Raw genomic sequence first — 22,276 nt, 5'->3', positions numbered from 1 at the left:
TGCACAGGCAGGCAGATGTCTATGGCATTGTACTTGGGATTCTTGCATAGGCCGGTGGTCTTGTTTTCCAGGTTCATCTCTTTTGCCTGAAGATGAAGCCAACACAATGACAAAATAAACAAATTATATCAACTTTTTAAAACAAAAAACAACAACAATGTGATGGCAGCAAACTATATATATATATATAGTTATATATAACTATATATATATATATATATATATATATATATATATATATATATCTTTATTGTGTTGACTGTGATGTGTGTCTTGTGTGTCCTTGTGCGTCCTTATGCCACCATTCAATTTTATGTAAGTCTAATGGACAATAAAGAAGTCTAAGTCTAAGTCTAAGTCTAAATCTAGAGGAACTCCAGTGGCAGATCTTTACAATTGAAGCAAAAACGTCTGCACACTTAAATACCGGTACTTTTTGGTTGTTTAATTGACAAGCTTTCAGTCTCTCAGTCAAAATCTTATTGACAAGCTTTCAGTCTCTCAGTCAAAATCGTATTTAATGAACTATTAAAACAATAAATAAACAAATCATATAAAATAAAATAAAAATAAATATATATTTTTTTTAATTTAAAAAAGGTTTTAGGTGTGCCGATAATAGCCAATGTAGGACAAGCACTTTGGCATTGCTTACATCAGTGGTTCTTAACCTGGGGTGCGGGCATCCCCTGGGGGTGCGCCAGAGATTCCAGGGGGTGCACGGAATTTTGTTTGTGTTGAGGTTGTGACCAAAACGGTGTTAGCAAACAAATAATAAGGCCAAATTAAACCAAATGAAAACATTTTTTGGTCCCCATGTAAAGTCATTAAGGTATTGGTAAAAGTTTTAAGCAAGATTAATTGTAATTATTCACTTAAATCATTTTTTTGTGCGTATACACGTGTAGAAGTTTGGGTTGGGGGTGCGCGGCTTGTCTTGTTCAGAGGTAAGGTGGTGCTTTAAGAAAAAAGGTTAAGAACCACTTGCTTACATAGAAGTCAGATGTTTGGTTGACCCAGCGCTGGATCTGCCACTGCATGTCCCGTGATTTCGAGGTGCTGCTGCTGTAGACGCAGATGAGGACCAATGAGAGGACCAGGCAGGCTGTAAGGAACAGACACGTTACAAGTTAACACAGCACAGTTATATTACATCACATTAAGTTACATTACATTACAGTGAATCGACCTGGCAACACAATACATTTTCCAGTGCCAGTTCAACACTTGGGAGAGTCTGTTCTGGTCTAGTTAGTCCTACTATCGGAGTGTTGAGTTAACGTGCGGAGGCTGAATTACATTTGACTACTGATTGATCCTTCGTCCACTTCTTACCTATCTGTATACCAACACACGACTATCAGACATTTCCAAAATCAAATAAATGCACTCTTCCTCCATTCTCTCTCTCTCTCTCTCTCTCTCTCTCTCTCTCTCTCTCTCTCTCTCTCTCTCATGAACTGATGCACTCTTGCCGTTTCCTCCAATCTCTGTCTCTGTCTGACTCAGAAGAAGAGCAAATCTGTTCAAATGCTGCTAAGTAATCCCTCACACTAAGGCCAACCATAAAAGTAAACTTAAATGAAGCGAAATGAATGAAGAGAAATGTACACTCTCATGTAAGTACCTGTGTTCTTTCCCATAACTTTGAAATTTGTCAAGACTATTGGTCTGGAGTGCCTATACAACCTCAGGTGAGCTATGCAGCTTCAGAAATGTGTCTGGGTAGCAGCGCCTTCGAGTATTTATCTAGATTCTTCCGAGTTATCGGTCAAATCACAACCTTAACCACAGCAAAGGCATGAGAAGCGCACAGCTTAACCAAGCGACAAACCACCATAGGATATGAAAATTCCCCCCACCATTGCATGGCACTGACGTGTGGTCAGTTGTACTTTTCCTATCTTGCCATCCTTTTTTCAAACTTATTTTTATTTTTGTTCATCATAATGTAGTCTTACATTGCATCAGAGTTACAGAAGAAACACTGTGTGTGCATGAATGGGTCGTGGTAGCTAAATAAGCTAAGACGCAGCACTAGGGTTCCATTCCGACCAGGGTTCCATTCCGATCCCCAAGATCTTTGCTGGCCCATCCCCACTCTCTCTCTCAATCATATCATGTCACACTCTTGCGCTGTCCTGCCCTAAATGAAGGCATTAGAAGCACAAAGACATCTTAAAAAAACAAGTGCACGAATAAGTTACATTTCAACATCAGATTGACCCAGAGCCCAGAGACACCCCACAAATTCAACTAACACCCTAAGGGCCCAATCCTGCACGCAAAAAAATGAGAAAGAGAGAGAGAGAGAGAGAGAGAGAGAGAGAGAGAGAGAGAGAGAGAGAGAGAGAGAGAGAGAGAGAGAGAGAGAGTGAAAGATAGAGAGTATCATACATACGTAGGCCTACAACAATGGTAATACAAAATAACAGCACACAATCTGAAAACTTAAATGACGAAAAGTTTTTAAGTAAGTTTTCAAACACAAAAAGGGGGCAAACAAGAAAGATATACAGACGTTTCAGTTTCAGTCTTTTGAAGATTAGACTATACAGTATCTAGGGTAAGATCAAATAAGATGTGGGCAACCTATGTGGAGTCCCTGGCCACAGTGAGGTACGTACAGTAGATGCGTCAACAGATGTTATCTGAAGGCATTTGAAACACGTTTGAAGAAATACCTACTGTACCGGTGCCAAGGGATTAGTCTCAGGACCAGAGGAGAGTCCCCCATCAGTAGAAAGAATGTCCAGCATCATCTCCTCGGCAACACTGTCATCCATGGCTGAAGTGTTCTTGAGCGAGGCCTTGGTCTGTAACAACCATCCATTCAATAGTCAGTAACCTCTTTTCGACCCAATAAATCTATCTGCATGCTTGTCACTCTCCCCAACCCTGGTCGCTATCTCCCTCTTCTTCTCCACCTCATATACTGGATGGCATAAGCCTTCTATTGCTCTCAACTGACTTCTAGTAAATGTACTAGTAAATATGCTTGTGCTATCCCAAATGGGCTACTTGCATGGTCACCACCACCGTTTCCAATTCGTATAAGAGGTCATGTTTTGTTCTATTTGGTTTAATTTCAAAATGTCATTTTCACAGTTTTTTGTAATAGATTTCAACATGCAGCTGCATTGTTTACAGTACCATTGACTTAATGATTTGTCAGTCAGTAATAATAATAATAATAATAATTGTATTTGTATAGCACTGTATCATACAAGGGATGCAACTGAAAGTGCTTAACAAATGAGAAAAAAAAACACAATTGTTAGACGGATTTAAAAGGAGAGGAAGAGAGGAGAGGCAGAGATAGCAGGAAGGCAGAGGAAGAAGAGATAGAAAGAGAATGTAGAGTCATAAGGTCAACGTACGTTAGGACCAGGATTCTTAGATGCGTAAGGTCCATAGTGGCTGGGTCTAGCATAAGTCATAGATAGTAACAGTAGGCCTACTCCGTGATCCGGCACTTACAAACAGCCCTTTCCAAGATCATTGCTATTCTGATAGGGGTATGGTTTGTTTACTTTTTTATTTTACATACGGTACATTATACATGACATACTAAAACAAAACCATCCCAAAAGCTATTGCTTTGCTATAGGTGTATAAGTCTGCTCATGCTGCCCAACTGTTTGGGATGAAATGTGGAGTTCTTTGTGTGTGTGTGTGTGTGTGTGTGTGTGTGTGTGTGTGTGTGTGTGTGTGTGTGTGTGTGTGTGTGTGTGTGTGTGTGTGTGTGTGTGTGTGTGTGTGTGTGTGTGTGTGTGTGTTCATTCACTGTCTGTGAGGGTGCATCAAAAGCCCCAACAACAGGGACCTTCAAGGCAGTTTATAGCCTAATGATAATGACCAGGTCCTTGTCAGCAAACCTGACTTGTTCTCTCTTTTTCACTTGCTGGCAATGAATTTCCCTTTCTATTTTGTATATATTTTTAGAATGTTCAACAATTAGAATGTTTAATTAACTAAAGCAATGTTGTTCTAGTCCAGGTTTTCCCAAACTAGGGTATGTGCACCCCTGGGGGTGCGCGACCTGCCAGAACGGGTGCACGAGCTGAGAGCAATGGCTGAGATGTCTGTTTTTAAAATTGTTTTTAATTGTTTGGTGAATTGTATGCAGGAGGATCCATCTGAAGACTAATTTATAACTCCTAGACGCATGCAACAAGTTCCATTGTAATGTTGACAGAAAAAAACGCCCTATTGGAAATGAGAATTGCCCAAAATGTGCGACTGTGCAACATTTCGCTTAGGGGGTGGGCAAATCACATTGAAAAGTAAAAGGGGGTGCGCAGGGAGGAGAGTTTGGGAACCGCTAGTGTAGTCTACCGGTATGGTTTCAGAAAATGAATTCAACAATTGAGGCTTGGCTAGGCTACATGTTGAGAGGAAACATAGCCTACTCGTAAGGAAACTTCAGGAGTAGAGTGTAGGCCTACTATCATTTATTGATATTTATTGACATTTCACCTGCAACCTCAAGGCATTTGTTATCCAAGTTCTTCGGCATGGAAGCAGCATGCAGCCCTCCGTTGCTTGGCAACATCAAACATTCAATTTCAGGAAGTGACTGACAGGTAAACAACAGAGAGGGGAATACAGGAGCCCCGCTGTCGCGACTTTCTCGACCATCGCGTAGAGATTATGAAACCGACCCGACCCCTGTCTACAGCTATAGAAAATCAATTGAGGAGTTTGTGCCTCTCGGACTTTCCTTGCGGCAAAGGACGTTGGGTAAGATATTTTAGTGGTGGATGCGGACCTATTTTAGTCTAGGGCCATGGTGTGAGGATCCAAGCTCAGCTACGCTTGCCCAGAATGCTAGGGACCCACAATGCCATGTCCCCAGTCTGAACGCGATTCGATGGTTTCATCTACCACAATTTAATGCATAGATTTGTCCACGTTTTCACTCATTTACACCCCATATCTCAGATTGGAAGTAGGCCTAATGGGAAGGATAGGTAAAGGCAATCATGCGATTTTGTTTAGGCTGTGATAGGCCTATCCTGTTGAATGCTCTCTCAGGCCAATGGACCAAACATGCTTTGATCAGAATGGAAGACGTATGCGTTTGTTGCTTGGGCATCTACTATTTCAGAAAATGTGTTAGGTGGTAGGATGTTGCAGTTGGTTTTTGGATAGGCTTACTTTTGTATGACATGCTGAAACTGCTTCTCATGCAGCAGACAGCAAAAATCACCACACTGAAATCAATCAATCAATCAATCAATCAATCAATCAATCAATCAGTGCTGCCATTTCTGAATTAGGTGAATGTGATTGCCAATTTATTTATAACCATGGCATGATCACATCCCAGCACAAAGAGCACTGAGATTTTTGAGTTACATACAGGCTATATTAAGCTTAATGTGTGTGTCATGAGTAATTATGGTTATTATGGAAGAAATTATTTAAGTACACAGCACTCCCCCGTGGTGCGTACCCAATGAATAAACAGTATGGAAAGGAGAGGTGGATTATGTTTACCGGTACATTGTGATTAGGCCTATTCAAGACTGTGCAACGTCTGCTCAACGGCTCGTCTGCATACTGCCTCGTAACACCCCTGTACAAGTTTGCACTGCACCCCACTTCAGCCCCTCATCCCCACCTGTTACCCCACACCTCACAACTTCACACGGGGTGTGCTAGTAGATCAAACTGGTGCGAGCTCATCGTCTCGTGCACATTTGTGGTCGACAATGTGCTTAATGCAACCCACATCGTGACGACACGTCTCGGTGACGTACTTTGTCAACGTCGATCAACGGCAGCAAAGTTGAGGCCGCCTTGCATTATTGTTAAACATATGAAAATACCGTAAATGGCACTAAAAAAGTTTATAGAGGGTGATTTACATCTCCTTTCCATGATTATTTTAACTTTGTTCTTGTGCTGCCCATACGGATATGACAGTGGTCCAGCGGTGTCAAAAGTAAAAGTACTTTTGTGGTGTAACTTAATAACAACACTAGCACATGGCATTACCTAGCTGTTACACCATTTACTCCATTGTACCTAGTGAGATAGATAGACTGTGTTGTGTTACTGAAAAACACTGAAAACCTAACAAGGACCCACCCCAAACTTGATCCAACCAGTGCAGAGTTAGCTGATCGTAAGTGAAGTAAGTTACACGGGTCTACTGGTTACTCAGATACATTTCTTGTGTTGGAAGAAAACTGTTTCTTTTTTAACTTTTACTTTTGACCCCTCTGCAGTGGTCCAGCGGGCTGCAGGAGTCATCAGGTGGCGAGAAGCCCGACACCGAGGAGCCTAGCGCCCTCATAGACCTCCTCACCTGCTCACAGTCGCCATGGAAACACGAGGGGTCCTTGAGTCCGCAGGTGACTGCCCTCAGAGAGCTGTCCGTGCGGATGCCTGAATGCCTGAATGACCATTTCATCTACAGCTTTCTCACCTCCTTACGGGTGGTGGGCCAGAGGGTGAGTGAGTCAAGCATTTAGTTAAAAAAATAAACTGTTATCCTGTAATTTACAGTACCTACCATTATTATTTTAATTTTATTTAATTTTATTTTTATTTTGGTTAAGTGTTTTGAGACCATAGTGAATGGTGAAGCAAACCGAAGTAAACCGGGACTCTGACCGCTACACCAAAGAGCCAGGCTCGTTGGCGTGACAGTCAGAACACACCCACAACCCTAGTAATGGTCACTCCATCACACGGACCAATTCACTTGAAACTTTATTCACAACATTTTTCCTGAATAAAGTTGAAACGGAATGGTCAGATTTAGGGAGTTTTATAGTTTTGCTGCTACCGGTACTTTTCCCCTGAAATAGGAAACTCAAAAAATGTCTCTACAGATTACATCATCACCATCAGTGGAATTGGTTGCTGCTCTGTCAAATAAAAAAACATGAGAATTTCATTTGAGAACGTCTCATGTATAGATTCTTTGCCAGACCTTTGGAACTGGAACGAAGTCGCAGGCAGAACTCAATATTTATTTATTTTAAATTTGTGCGTACATGCACTTATACTCTTAGTTACATTTTCACACTTGCTCTTTCTCATCATATGTAGCATTTCAAATGTGTCTGTGTTGCATGTGAGTGTGAGCTGTTTTTTTTAAACTATTTTCAATGCTCATTTGAAATCTCGCAGGGGGGGAATACAATGACTCCGCAGGCCAGATTTTGCCCCAGGGCCTGACTTTGACATCCCTGTTCTAAGCTAAAAATAACCTCTTCAGTCACACAACAGAGAAGGACATAGTATCACTAGCTGCCATCTGACTTACCTAAGCAGTTACCCAAGATGCAGTGCAGTGCACCCACACTAGGATTGAAGCTCTTACCAGTCTGTCGTGTGTCTGCTGATAGAATCACTTTATATCAATGAGATGTACATCAAATGGCAAAAAGTGGAGATGTACTGACTGATGTTGTTCTTAAGATACTTTTGCCATGTGTGTCACTGCCCTTTTTCCCGCACCACGCACTGATTTAGGCTTGATAGCCGAAATGCGTTTGCTTTTTGGACATGGTGGTAATATAAATAAATAAGGAGACGCAGTGTGTGAGTGCAGATTTTTCTTCCTTAAGTTGATACATTTTCATCATCGCGCACCCAAAGACTTAAGATTTTTCCAAGAAGTTGAGCGCGTCCTTTGCCAAAACTTGAAGACTTTCCCCCCCATCGCTGCATTTTTCCCTTCTCTAAAGTTGCCCATGCCCGTGCACTCACCTCTCCTGGGCACAGGGAGATGGTTCCGGCGGTAACACGTGGCACTTTGCTGTGTTTTCCTTCTCTCTGCCTGTCTCTCTCTGTCTTTCTCTGCCTCTCTCTTCTCTACAGTATGTATCTATCTACCTCTCTCAGTCTCCGCTCTCTCTCTCTCTCTGTCTCTCTGTCTCTGTCTCTCTCTCTCTCTCTCTCTCTCTCTCTCTCTCTCTCTCTCTCTCTCTCTCTCTCTCTCTCTCTCTGTAATACTGCCAATGTATTGAGTCACGTCAGCAGTACACTACTTTCAAGCACAGGATAAGAACTGACTGTTAGATATTCTGCCCATGACGCGGATCTTCAAAGACCGCTTAGACCAAACAGAACAGTGCCCAGTGCCCTGATAACCAATGCTGTGCTTTCCCACATCATGGCATGCCTGATGAATATCCAGCGTGATCGAAACGTTGCTTTTTAAATAATAAAGTTTCTTTTTGGAGCTGATCGGCAGTGTGCCGACCTACCTTTTTCAACTTTCCCATATGGCGGCATGATGCACCAAAGGACACCTTGGTTATCAATGAAGTTAATTCAATTGTACAATAACACACCAGAACCATAGACTGGTTCGAGACTGGTACGAGAATCTATAGACTGATGAATATAGCATACAGGGCAGCTTCAAGTTTGTCGCTGATTAATATTTGAAAGGTAACTAGAACACACTCAGTAAAAGGCTACTCATATGTAACAGTTATATATCAATATCTTTTGTCAGTATCATTTTGAGGGTTTTTTTGGTTGCTTTTTATGTCAAGAGGCCTTGGCCATGGCTCAAATAGCTAATGCACCATACTGTTGATATGCTGGAGTCCCGGGTTCGATTCCAACATGAGGACATTTCCCAATCCTTCTCCCTCTCTCTCTCTCCCATAGTGTCCCGTCTCCTCTCACCACAACTTGTATGGAAAAACAGGTCAAAAAGCTCCATTTAAAAAGCTCAATTTATTAGCCTAGACATGTATTAGCCTGGTATACTAAATGGACCCTAGTGGAAGAAAATTAGTGCATTCCAATATGCGGATCCTCCCATCCTCCACTTATACTTGTGGCCTCACGTTTTTCTGACGCCCTGCCTCCATGGGGAAAACAATAACGTATCCCCGCTGTCAGCCAAGCCATAACAACTTTAGGGGGACTGATCTTCATTCACCCTCCCGATTGCAAATGAGAAAATTACATTTGAATTGTGCTTTTGCAAGATATTGCATTCATTTCCTGTCATCAGTGACGTCATCACGAGGTCACAAGCAGGCACGTGAGCATGGGAGGACGGGAGTCCGCATATTGGAATGTACCTAATATGTCAGTATAGTGTCTCACCAGGCCGGCACTGGTAGTCTTCAAGTTTTGGCAAAGGACGCGCTCAACTTCTTGGAAAAACGAAAGTCTTTGGGTGCGCGATAAAATGTATCAACTTAAGGAAGAAAAATCCGCACTCACAAACAGAATGTCATTATTTATTTTTATTATATGGTGTGACGTCATCGGTCAAATGCTCCATTCATTTCAGTGGGGCTCCCCAACGTTCGCACGTCTGGACGGGTTGGTCTATATCAGACCGCTGTCAATGGCAACAAGACTTTTCACTGCTAAAGCGACTTTTCAACAAGACTCTAATCAGCTGCTGTGATAGACAACACCTGTTGTCTAGGCTACCTGTTGCCTAGCGGTGTTCCACAACGGCACTGTTTTGTTTTGCGCAGCAACAATCTTTTGACATGAAAAATTATAATAAACTTAACATTAAATAAAGAAATGTCCCCGCCATGTGTGAATCATTTAAGTATAGGCCTATACATATAATAAGCGGGTTAACGTTCGGCGAGTCGGTCGCTTTGTGGAATAGCAGCACTTCAGAGAGAACAAGACCCCTCCGCTCCGCGTCGGGGTCTAAAGATTCTCTCTGTCGTGCTGCTATTCCACGGTAGCGACCTTCTCGCCGAACGTTAACCCTTACATATTACCACCATGTCCAAAAAGCAAACGCGTTTCGGCTATCAAGCCTTCATCAGTGCGTGGTGAAGGCTTGATAGCCGAAACGCGTTTGCTTTTTGGACATGGTGGTAATATAAATAAATAATGAGACGCAGTTTGTGAGTGCGTATTTTTCTTCCTTAAGTCGGCACTGGTAGTCTGGCATTGGATCTTCTCCATGTCCAAAATTTGTAATTTCCAGAAAGGCATTTTTAGCTGCAAAACGTACTCTACAAAGGGCAAAAGGGAACTGTTGTCCCGGACCCATGGAGAGATTGGGTCCAGTATTGGGTCCTCATTACATTGTATGTATTAGGTTGGGGTGCCCTTTCAGACGATTTTGTCCTGGGCCTGGCCAAAGCTGTCAGCGGTAGCACAGAGTATTTGTGGTTGTGACCCAGCCTGCATATTGGAATTACATGTATATGAAGCAAGATGTACTAGGAAGGCCAAAACTATCTTCAAAGATCCTAGCCACCCCTACCATGAACTATTTTAGTCATTACCGGCTGGCAAACAGTATAGAAGTTTGAAAGCCTGCACTACCAGACTCCAAAGCAGTTTCTTCCACCAGGCGATTAGATTGTTAAATGCATGCTGAAGACAACCAAGGCACTTTTTTAACCTTTATTTTCTCTCTCTCTCTCTCTCTCTCTCTCTCTCTCTCTCTCTCTCTCTCTCTCTCTCTCTCTCTCTCTCTCCCTCTTTCACACATGTGTGCACATGCGCGCGCGCACACACACACACACACACACACACACATAGAGACACACACACACATAGAGACACACACACACACACACACACACACACACACACACACACACACACACACACACACACACACACACACACACACACACACACACACAGACACACACACACATTTCATTTATGTAAAAAAAACACAAAGTATTTTACTCTCTTATAACCCTATAATGAGATGTAATATATGAAATCTTGAATCTTTTATGACCGTCTTCCATTAAAAATGATCTGTGGGGGATCTTTTGGGAGCATATTTCCTGTCATCTATCCCAGTGTTTCTCAACAGGGGTGCCGGGGCACCCTGGGATGCTGCGGGCCCCTCTAAATCATGTAATATAATACATATTTGTCTAAATTGATAAGTTAATGCTAGTCAGACGAATCTTTCATCTGCCATTTACGCACAATAAAGTAAATATAGGTCGCCCCAGTCAGCTGCAACTTTCAATGTAGGTCGTGTGACGACATATGTGTGTTACTTTTCTAAGTTTGTGTGGTATCGGATGCAATGCCATATTACGGCTTGTTGGTTTGGGGTGCCTTGAAAATTTTCATGATTTGAAAGGGTGCCTCGCCTATAAAAAGGTTGAGAAACACTGATCTATCCTACTCATGCCAAATTTGAACATGGACAGGTCCTTAACAAAACAGATAAAAACTATTTACCAATGTATTTTTGATGACCTTCTGGCAAGTGAAAGTTAAAAGTAAAACCTGTCGAGAATGAAACGCCCAACTCGAGAACCAAGGGACATCATGACGATGTGAAAAAGAATGCCTTGGCATGGCCTACTTATAGCCAAAGAAAAAAGACACTCAGGACACTCCCTTGATGACCAATGCAATGCATGAATGCAAGCGTTCTCAAAACTATCCGCCTGTCGGAACTGATACCAAGTCTGTCCTAATAACGATATCGCTGACGACATGAAACACCAGCTCCTCAAGAGAGATAGGCTGAACCCTCGGTTTTGCAGTTAAGAAGAATCCATGTCACACACTAATGACATTCATAAGTTATGACAGGGAACTTCGCAAGGACCTGTGGAGCTGATGATTTGATGGGGGTGCAGTCAGGGTGGTATTGCATAGTAATAGCACGGTTGCAACTACATGTGCACTGCAGTTGAGCATTTAAAGCACCAAGTGTTGGTTGGTTCCACCGGTTGTATGGTGCAACCCAAGACTATGCTTAGATTTCATGTTATACTCAAATCTGGCTTGCTAGGTTAACACTTTTAGATACAGTTAGGTGAGGTTAGGTTAGGTTAGGTTTTCTTTTTTAGTCTCCACGAAGGAGAAATTTGTCTTGGAGACAGGGAGGTTGCAGCACCATAACACATAGGACACGTTCGGCGAAAACCAATTGGAACATTCATATCTCCGAATGTCCCAGGCTGTCAAGCCAGAGCCGTTATGTGATTAGCTGAATCAAACATGTCAATGCTGCGTCTGGAGCGAATACAGCGAATTCAAGGCGAAACTTCTTCTGCTACCCACGCTACCAGGCAGCGTAGTTCGCTCTTGGTCTGGACACGGCATAACATGGAAGGTCAGCGATGGAATGGGTGGGTTTCCTTTGACCATATAAGGAGAGGCAGGAGGAGGGGAGGGGTTTTGAATGACAGACTGTGTTTGAGCCTGCATGTCATCGTCAGCTCTCAGCTCATGTGTCATCGCCGTGTGCACGCTACGCACCTTCCCCGCGCTCTTATCTGATCTGATGGCCAGAACTAGTCACACAGCCACACTCATGACTTCTTCCACCTTCCACAGAAGTCAATGTTGAAGTGTTAACGTCTCACGGCAGCAATGGAAAAAGATTCCATGGTCCTGCAAGTACAGTACTGTACCGTACGTACATAAGAAGAGTCCCTGCCACACTGACTGCTCGGAAGCACATCCGCAGAAAGACTAGAGGCCTTATCAGGCCAACGTGAGAAGCATGAGCAGCCAGCGCTAATCTGATTCATTAAAGGAAGTCCCCACAAGCCATGACTTGGCTGTGTCTTGCTTCAGTGTTAGTTCATATGTGATGGAGCAGGCCTCTTTGGCCTAAAGGGTTTTGTTTTTCTTAGAGTGCTAAACCAATTGGAGATAACATACACAAGTATGCATACGTTGAAACCGAGAAAAAGCCAGCACAATGCATAGTGCACGGTCTTGTTTGCTACACAGAATCGTTGTGCAGAACCAGGAAAGCTTTTCGTAAAGCGTCTAGTGCTGCCTTTTTCTTGTTTTCAACTGGTTTCATCGGCGTGTTGCTGTTGTGTTTGGACAACTGTGAATGAATTATGCACAAAACTCACAATTAAAATGTGCAAAAACTTTACATTTGTAAATATTCTGATACTTAAATCAGAGAGAGTAGAGAGAGAGAGGTTCCATTGGCCCATTGTTTCCGGGTTATATTATTGCAGGGGGGAGGGGGGGATCCCCCTTTAGGCAGACCTAGGCAGACCTAAGGACTGTTCTATTCAATGCTAGGAGTATTATGACACGGCCCTTTAGGCAGACCGGAACCTGGTCATGTTAGGTGCCCATAGCAACCTATTACAATGGCATATCTCTATATACTTAAAGAATCTCTGCTTAAATCCTTGCTCTAAATTTGATTAAAGCTTCATTTAGGTCAAGACGTTCCTAAACCAGGGCGTTGAGCCAAAGCTTAGCTATTAAAATTTGGAACGAGATTTTGTTTTTGGGTGGAAACTTGAAATGTCTCTTGTTAGAGTAGCAGCAGGTAGACGATGTCATACTGTAGACGCACCGGCAAACTAGCTGTCTAGTGTGAGTTAAATGTGAAAGGTTATTAGGAGTGATAACCCCACATTACAGAAATGAGTCAGAGCGATTGCAACGTAAACACTTTCAGGGTGACTCAGCCAGTATAGGGGGCAGGGTTATTTCTTATATAAGTGTGTGTGTGTGTGTGTGTGTGTGTGTGTGTGTGTGTGTGTGTGTGTGTGTGTGTGTGTGTGTGTGTGTGTGTGTGTGTGTGTGTGTGTGTGTGTGTCTATGTTTGTGTGCGTGTGTGTGTGTGTGTGTGTGTTTAGGAGGACGTGTTTTTAGGTATCTTATCTCTCTCCATCTCTCTCTCTCTCTGTGTCTCTCTCTCTCTCTCTATCTCTCTCTCTCTCTCTCTCTCTCTCTCTCTCTCTCTAGCTCTCTCTCTCTCTCTCTCTCTCTCTCTCCCTCTCTCTGTCTCTCCGTCTCTCCCTCTCTCTGTCTCCATCTCTCCCTCTCTCCGTCTCTATCTCTCTCTCTGTCTCTCCGTCTCTCTCTCTCTCTCTCTCTCTCTCTGTCTCTCTCCATCTCTCTCTCTCTCTCTCTGTCTCTCTCCATCTCTCTCCCTCTCTCTCTCTCGCTCTCTCTCCCCCTCTCTCTCTCTCTCTCTCTCTCTCTCTCTCTCCATCTCTCTGTTTCGCTCTCTCTCTCTCTCTGCGTCGTGTGTGTGTGTGTTACTATGTTCAGGTGGTGTGTGTCTACATGTGGGTAGATGACGGATAGGCAGCAAAAAACATTTTTTTCACAAAACATTGTTTATGAGGGGAAAAAGTATATGTCTACGTAGTGCAGCAATTAATCTTTCAAAAAATCCAAGTGGTCACAATGTTGGTCTATTCATTGATTATTTATTTACGTTGATAAAGCAATTTGCTGAAAATATGTCCTTTGGTGTGACGTTAAGAAATAAATATATTAAGTAATGTAGAAATGGCTTGATGGAGTTTTATGAACATTGTTACACTCTTCATATTTATTGCAATTTTTTAAAGTCTTAATTTAATGAGAAATTACCATTTAAGTATTTTTTTCCCATTAGATGTGAGATTATTAGAAACCTTCGAGGAAAAACAGGGATATCTTTCTTTTAAATGTTCAAAATTGTCCGAATTTATATTAACTTTTCAGGGACGATAATTTGTTCTTCCCTAATGCAATATTCAGTGTTTATCAAACATATTGTTTAGCTCAAACAAATATTTGAGCGTTTAAAACATGTCACACCGTAGGACATTCATGTCACGCTAAAGGACAGAAATGCAAAACTGAGCCAGAAACAAATATATCAACATGATTATTTTGTCTTTTGATCATAATATAATGTTGTAGTCAATATGGACCTACACTTTACACTTATAAGTCTTTGAATCGTCGATTATCAGCCTATCGTAACTCTTAATGACAGCCATGCGGTCATTGAATGTAACCTGCAGAGCTCATAAGACTCATACTGAAGTGTGACCTTGGCATGACCATCACACTTTCGTAGGTATGCTATGACTGTCACACATTGAACCTGTAGTGTGTAGTGGCCAGTGCCTGTTTGGTATCTCAAGCTGGACAGCACATTTATGCTGTATATTGAGCTCTCCACAGCATACTTTATTCATCTATACTCCTCTATATACTCTCTCACTGATCTTTCCTTCACTGTTACCGTTATATTTTATGGTTTCAAAGCACCATTAATGACATTTTATATCATTTGACAGTATCTAAAATCAACAGCAAATATTCATCAACAATGCATCAAAGTATAAATTCCAAAGGCCAATAAAGGAATAAGAACCCAGGTGAAAAACCCATATACTTAAAGTGTACTTTTATTGACCGTACTTAGTACAAAGTGTACTATTTTCAGCGATTTAAAGTGCGCTTCATTGCACTATTAGTGCGCTGAAGCACTACTAAAGCAGTACTTCAGCACACTTGCAGCACACTGAGGATGCTAAATTGGCACCGCTTTTGGACAACTTTAAGTGCACTACAAGCATACTTTTGAAAGTATGCTCCAAACACGCTTGTCATGCATTCGTATGGCATTAATAGTGTGCTTGAGTACACTTCTATAATATTAAGTATTGTAAATATATAACAGGTATGCTTGAAGTATATTTACAGTACACTCCCAAGTACAACGAATAATATAAATGTAATACTACAATCCATGCTGGTTCTCAGAGCTTGTACATTACACACAGCCACATGTCACAGTAGTGATACAGTATGCATGCTTAGTACGACTGACATTTACAATCATTGCATTGTTACAGAGATTTCAGATACACATTTCACTTTATTTCATTCTTGTTCCACCTCCCTGTAGTTGATCATTTGAATTGATCACAAATGGTGACCCTTGATTCTTTGTTTGAACAACTAGTTCCAACTTACCTCTCACCATGATATCATGGGAAGTGTGAGTCTATATATACCAGAACATATACGTGACCATCATAATGACGGTGGGAACATGGCCATTTTTTGTGTACCACTTTAAAATGTTAAAACTCCTACAATAAATGCAGAATATAACAATGAGTAATATTTTCATGCAAACCAAAGATATTCCTTAGAGGTAAATGGATTTCTGTTTGAGAAATTTAGCTCCAAGAAGTGCATTGCATGATGGTACATGCATGATGATGCATGATGGGTAAATGCACTTTGTGTAAGCATACTTTGAATATATTTGGATGAAGCACAATCACGGTGCACTTAGAAAAAGTATACTTCCAATATGTTAAAGTGATTTACTTTAAAGCGCACTATAGAAAATCACACTTCGAAGTCACTTGGGTGAAGTATAATCAAAGTGCACTTAAAAAAAGTGCAATTGCAATATGTTATTAAAAAATACACTTTTAGTAAGTTCACTATTAGAACACTATTAGTATATTCCTCTAAATACACTTTAGCCAAACATCTTCTAAGTGCACTTTATGTATGGTTCGCAAAGTGTACTTTCTTTGAGAGCAACTTAATTACATCTAATTTTAAGTACACTTTAAATAAGCATATTGTAAACATACTTTTTCTTAGCACAAAAAGTGTGAGTGCGCTTTTAACATGCTAAGTACACTTCAGTCGTGCTTTTATTTTACTAAATTGAACCACTTTTTCACCTGGGTAATTTGAATACACAATATTTATCTAGTCAAACAACAAAACAAAACAAATATGTACTACCAGTTGTTTTAAAAGCTATTTCTCAAATATCTAGTCCATTGGTGTGACCTGTTTGTCCTTTGGTGTGATACTCCAAAGTGTCACACCATAGGACTTTTACCATCACACCATAGGACTTTTACCATCACACCATAGGACTTTTGAGCTTTTGAGTTAATTTAAAGCCATGTCGTTGCCAACTGAAATACAATTTCACCTTTAGTAAGATGCATTTTCATACATCTACATAAGAAAAAAAATATGAAAAATATACACTATTGTCAAAATGTATTTTATGGCTGTCACACCAAAGGACTACAAAACTAATACATCTTGTGGTAGCAAAACATAATTGATTGACTGAAGAACTAAAAAAATCTATAATCCACCCTTGCCATTGGCTTCTTAAGGGTCTAAAGTCACAATTCATGTACCGCTGGAGCTTCAACAATAGATAATTATCCACAGAATTAACCAAAAATATGATGTCACACCACAGGACATTGTTTTCTGTGACAAAGTTTCATAATTTTAAGAGCCTGTGACAGCTAAATTTACACGTCACGTCATCTACCCATGTACAGTACGTGTGTACATCATGTGTATGAATGTGTGTGAGTGTAGTTGAGCATTCTTCACTGTGCATTCACTGTGTGTGTGTGTGTGTGTGTGTGTGTGTGTGTGTGTGTGTGTGTGTGTGTGTGTGTGTGTGTGTGTGTGTGTGTGTGTGTGTGTGTGTGTGTGTGTGTGTGACAGGTGTCCGTAATAGATGAGGGCGTGCTGCGTTTCAGTGGGCTGGAGGAGCTGATTCTCTGTGTCAACGGCATCTCCGACATCCCACTCAAACACCTCCCTACAAGCCTTCAGGTAGCACACACACACACACACACACACACACACACACACACACACACACACACACCGCTCAAACACCTCCCTAAAAGCCTTCAGGTAGCACACACACACACACACACACACACACGCACACACACACACACACACACACACACGCACACTCAAACACCTCCCTACAAGCCTTCAGGTAACACACACACACACACACACACGCACACACACACACACACACATACACGCGCACACACACACACACACACACACACACACACACACACACACACACACGCACACACACACACACACACACACACACACACACGCACATACACACACACACATACAAACACGCACATACAAACACACACACACACGCACACACACACACACAAACACCTCCCTACAAGCTGTGACATCATGAGAGGCCAGGTCCTGGAGGGGCGCTACATCCTCCTAAAATGGCTCCAACCTCAGCTCGGTATGGCTCCATCTGATGGTGCAGTTGGGAACTGCACACCTCCACACGACTCACCTCAACACAGGTGTAGCTAATGACTGCTGCTGATTACCTGGGCAGCTGGAGAACCTGAAAGGCAGCTTTTCACTCTGTCTGTGAGTCAGAGTGGGGTTGGGGAGCTCACTGTGGCAGTCTCGTTCTGAAGAGAAAATTGTATGAAGAAAAACTGACCTGAAGAGGATTCCCTGGAATGATTTGGGAGTTTACTTACCTGGAGAAAAGACTCACCTGAAGAGGATTCCCTGGAAGGATTTGTGAGTGACTGAAGACACAATTGTTTGCCAAAAGACTTTTCAGTTCCCTTTTAAAGAGCCACGGGCCATTTATGTTGGACTTTAACAAAATAAGCCTTGTTTGAACTTTTCACCCTGAGACCCCCCCTCTTTTCTGTTAACTCCCCAAGTACACTATTAAAAACGTGAAGTTTATTTGAAAACTTGTGTCCTTGCACTGTTTTGAACTGCCTCGCTGTTTGAACCAGCCTCTCATGGTGTCACATATGGTGGAGGACGCGGGCAGTTCAAATATTGATAGTGCATGTTTGAAGAGGACACTGAAAATTTAGTTACCCTACTGTCCAAGCTGACCATAGAGTCCCCCACCACCGACATGGAAGAGCTTTTAAGAGCCCTTGTTACCAGCCAACAGGCTCAGGCACAAGCAAGTGCAGCGCTGTTGGAGGAACAAAGGAAAGCAAATCTACTGAAGACCGAAGAACTAAAACTACAAAAACAAATGGCCAGCCGTAACGTCCGCCCAATAAAGGCAAGTGACTTTTTATCCAAGATGGGCGCCACCGATGATGTGGAGGCGTTCCTGCACACCTTTGAAGCCACAGCCACAAGAGAAGCCTGGCCCAAAGCGCAATGGGTTGGTCTGTTAGCCCCCTTTTTAACAGGTCAAGCACTGAATGCTGTCCAGGACCTGCCTCCTGATAAAGTGGCCGACTACGATGCCCTGAAAACAGAGATACTCAGCAGAAGTGGGCTGACCAAATTCGGGATGGCCCAGCGATTTCACAGCTGGTCCTTCCACCCAGACCTGGCGCCCCGGGCGCAAATGCATGAACTCTGCCGTATAGCCAGACAATGGCTGGAACCCGACAAAAACACAGCAGCAGCTATAGTGGAGGCGGTGGTGGTAGATCACTACTTAAGGGCCCTGCCATATGAGGCGAAGCGTAGCATTAGCCAACAGGCTCTTACCACAGCTGAACTCACTGTGGAGGCAGTGGAGAAGTACCAAGCCACAGCTGAGATGCTCCGTGCTTCCAGGAAGGAGCCTAGGGGTGCAATCCCACTCCCATCGGGGAGAGACCGCCCAAAAAGTCCCAAAGCCTCCCACTCTGCCAGTACTGGATCTAGCTACGCTCCAGGAGGAGCGAGAATCCAGCCAGCACCAGGAAGAGGCCGGCGAGAGAGTGAAACCCTTCAATGTTTCCGATGTGGGGAGATGGGACACATCTCCTGGCAGTGCGGGAAGCCAATAGACGAGCCCATGCCCACTGCTGGGTCCTCGAGTTCCCCAACCACCCACCTGTTCGCATCACTTGTGGGGGTAACAAGTGCTGCCCCAGACCAGCCTCCTATCTGTCCAGTGACGGTGAATCACAGGGATGTGGAAGCATTGCTGGATTCGGGTAGCCGGGTCACCCTGGTGCGTAAAGACCTAGTGGATCTCTCAAGTATGGTGGCAGACCAAGTTCTCCCTGTCTCCTGTGTCCATGGAGACACCAGGGACTACCCCATAGCCAGACTCACGGTGACCACCACCAGGGGAGCCATACACACAATGGCCGGTGTGGTCGACTCCCTCCCCGTACCAGTACTAATCGGACGGGATTGCCCAGCCTTCCACCCTCTGTGGCGAGAGACACAAGAAAGGCTAAACAGGGTTGCTCACAGACGAAGAGGTAAGACTGGTAAGCATAATACGCCAGTGCAACCGTCAGACTCACTTATCTCTACTTCTGTCCTCGCAGGGATAGCAGGCACCCTGGATGATACGGAGAGTGGCCCAGAGTCTGCAGAAGAGGACAGCGACCCAGGAAGTGGCTCAAGGCCCAGTGAGGAGGATCACCAAGGCACCAGAGAGCTACCACTTCTCACAGGCCAGTATGGTACTGCTCAGTTGCAAGACCCCACCCTGATTAATGCCCTAAGAAATGTGCAGGTGTTAGAGGGAGTAGTAGTGGGAGATAGAACAAGCCCCACCTACCCCCACTTTGCTGTGAAAAGAGGCCTTATATATCAAGTAGATAAGGAAAAGGATGAAGTGCACGAGCGGCTTCTTGTGCCACAACCCCACCGGGCCACTGTGCTTAGTCTAGCACATTCACACCCTCTAGGGGCCCACCTTGGCATGGAGAAAACTAAAGAGAGAATTCTGCAGCGCTTCTTTTGGCCAGGTATACATAAGGAAATTGAAAACTATTGTCGTGGTTGCCCTGAGTGTCAGCTGAGAGCGCCCAAGCCCTCATATAGAAACCCACTCATCCCCCTACCAATTATTGAGACCCCCTTTGAAAGAATTGGATTGGACATAGTTGGGCCTTTGCCAAAAAGTTCCAGGGGGCATCAATATATTCTGGTCGTTCTGGACTACGCAACCCGATATCCCGAGGCCATCCCGTTGAGAAAAGCCACGTCCAAACAAATTGCCAAGGAGCTGTTTCTCCTCTCCACTAGTCTAGGAATCCCGAAGGAAATCCTCACAGACCAGGGCACCCCCTTTATGTCTAGGGTAATGAAAGACCTCTGCCACCTGCTCCAAATCAAACAACTGCGAACATCAGTCTACCACCCCCAGACGGATGGGCTGGTTGAGCGATTTAACAAAACCCTCAAATCTATGCTACGCAAGGTGATCGAGAAAGACGGGCGCAACTGGGACCAGCTCCTACCGTACCTGATGTTCGCGGTGAGAGAGGTGCCTCAGTCATCAACAGGGTTTTCGCCTTTTGAACTCTTGCTTTCATACAGACCACGAGGGCTTCTGGACATAGCTAAGGAAGCCTGGGAGGAGCAGCCATGCAGACAGCGGACCCTGATTGAGCATGTTGGGGCCATGCAGGACAGGATGAAGGCCATCTATCCGATCGTGAGGGAACACATGGAAAATGCTCAACGGCAACAGCAGGTGTCCTACAACCGACCTACCCAACCCAGAGAATTCAAGCCAGGTGAGAGAGTGCTGGTCTTGGTACCCACCGTCGAATGCAAGTTCCTGGCGACCTGGCAAGGGCCGTATGAGGTCATTGAACGCATCGGTGAAGTGAACTACAAGGTGAGGCAACCTGGTAAGAGAAAAACTGAACAAATATATCACGTTAACCTGTTAAAGAAATGGCACGCCAGAGAGGCGTTGTTCAGCTGTCTGCCCTCCACAGAATCCAAAGATCCTGCCAGAGAAGAGGTACAAGTTGGCCCGGACCTGTCGCCACAACAACGGCAGATGGCCCTGGAGTTGGTTGATCGGAACCAAGATGTCTTCTGCTCCTTACCTGGACACACAGATGAGGTGCAACACGAGATACGCACCCTACCGGGCAAAACGATACACCAGCGTCCGTATCGTGTGCCAGAGGCTCGCAAGAAGGTTATCCAGGAGGAGGTAGGGAAAATGCTGAAGCTAGGTGTGATAGAAGAATCCAAGAGCGCCTGGGCAAGCCCCATTGTACTGGTCCCTAAACCAGATGGGACAGTGCGATTCTGCAATGATTACCGGAAGCTAAATGAAGTGTCTGAGTTTGATGCTTACCCAATGCCACGGGTTGATGATTTGGTTGATTCGTTAGGGCATGCCCGTTTTTTAACCACTCTTGACCTCACTAAGGGCTACTGGCAGGTGCCGCTGACCCCAGAATCCAAGAAAAAGACTGCCTTTGCCACACCAGACGGTCTGTACCAGTATACCAGACTCCCGTTTGGCCTCCATGGTGCACCAGCAACATTCCAGCGGTTGATGGACCGGGTCCTCGCCCCCCACAAGAGGTATGCCGCAGCTTTTCTAGATGATGTCGTTATTCAGAGCCCAGATTGGGACAGCCACTTAACCCGTGTGCAAGGTGTGCTCGATTCCCTCAGGAAAGCAGGTCTCACTGCAAACCCAAAGAAGTGCAAGCTGGCCTTCAGTGAGACCAACTACTTGGGGTACACCATCGGCAGAGGACTGGTCAAGCCACAGGAGGCCAAAGTGCGGGCCATACAGGACTGGCCCCAGCCGCTCACCAAGAGACAGGTGAGATCATTCCTGGGCCTTGCTGGTTACTACAGACGCTTTATTGCTGATTTTGCTAGTATAGCTGCCCCCCTGACAGAGCTGACAACGAAACGCCACTCGAGGATGGTGAGATGGAACCCTTCCGCAGAAGCGGCCTTCGTCCTCCTGAAGCAAGCCCTGTGTTCCGGTCCGGTTTTGATGGCGCCCGACTTCAGCAGG

At 43.9% G+C, this 22,276-nt stretch overlaps 1 protein-coding gene across 1 annotated transcript in view; it reads left to right on the top strand.

Moving 5' to 3' along the window:
- The first annotated feature begins 4,579 nt into the window (after positions 1-4,579).
- LOC134445221 (leucine-rich repeat-containing protein 43-like) overlaps positions 4,580-22,276 on the top strand; it is a 35,257-nt gene continuing 17,560 nt past the window's right edge. Inside the window, exons 1-3 of the mRNA XM_063194296.1 lie at positions 4,580-4,743; positions 6,237-6,461; positions 17,221-17,331. Of these exons, the coding sequence (XP_063050366.1) occupies positions 4,654-4,743; positions 6,237-6,461; positions 17,221-17,331 (426 nt within the window). The 5' untranslated portion in view covers positions 4,580-4,653. The remainder of the gene's footprint in view (positions 4,744-6,236; positions 6,462-17,220; positions 17,332-22,276) is intronic.

The sequence above is a fragment of the Engraulis encrasicolus genome, chromosome 3 (genome assembly GCF_034702125.1).
Source record: "Engraulis encrasicolus isolate BLACKSEA-1 chromosome 3, IST_EnEncr_1.0, whole genome shotgun sequence".
NCBI classification, from domain to species: Eukaryota; Metazoa; Chordata; class Actinopteri; order Clupeiformes; family Engraulidae; genus Engraulis; species Engraulis encrasicolus.
Note: the sequence above shows the minus strand (reverse complement) of the source record. Positions and strands in the feature narration are given on the sequence as shown.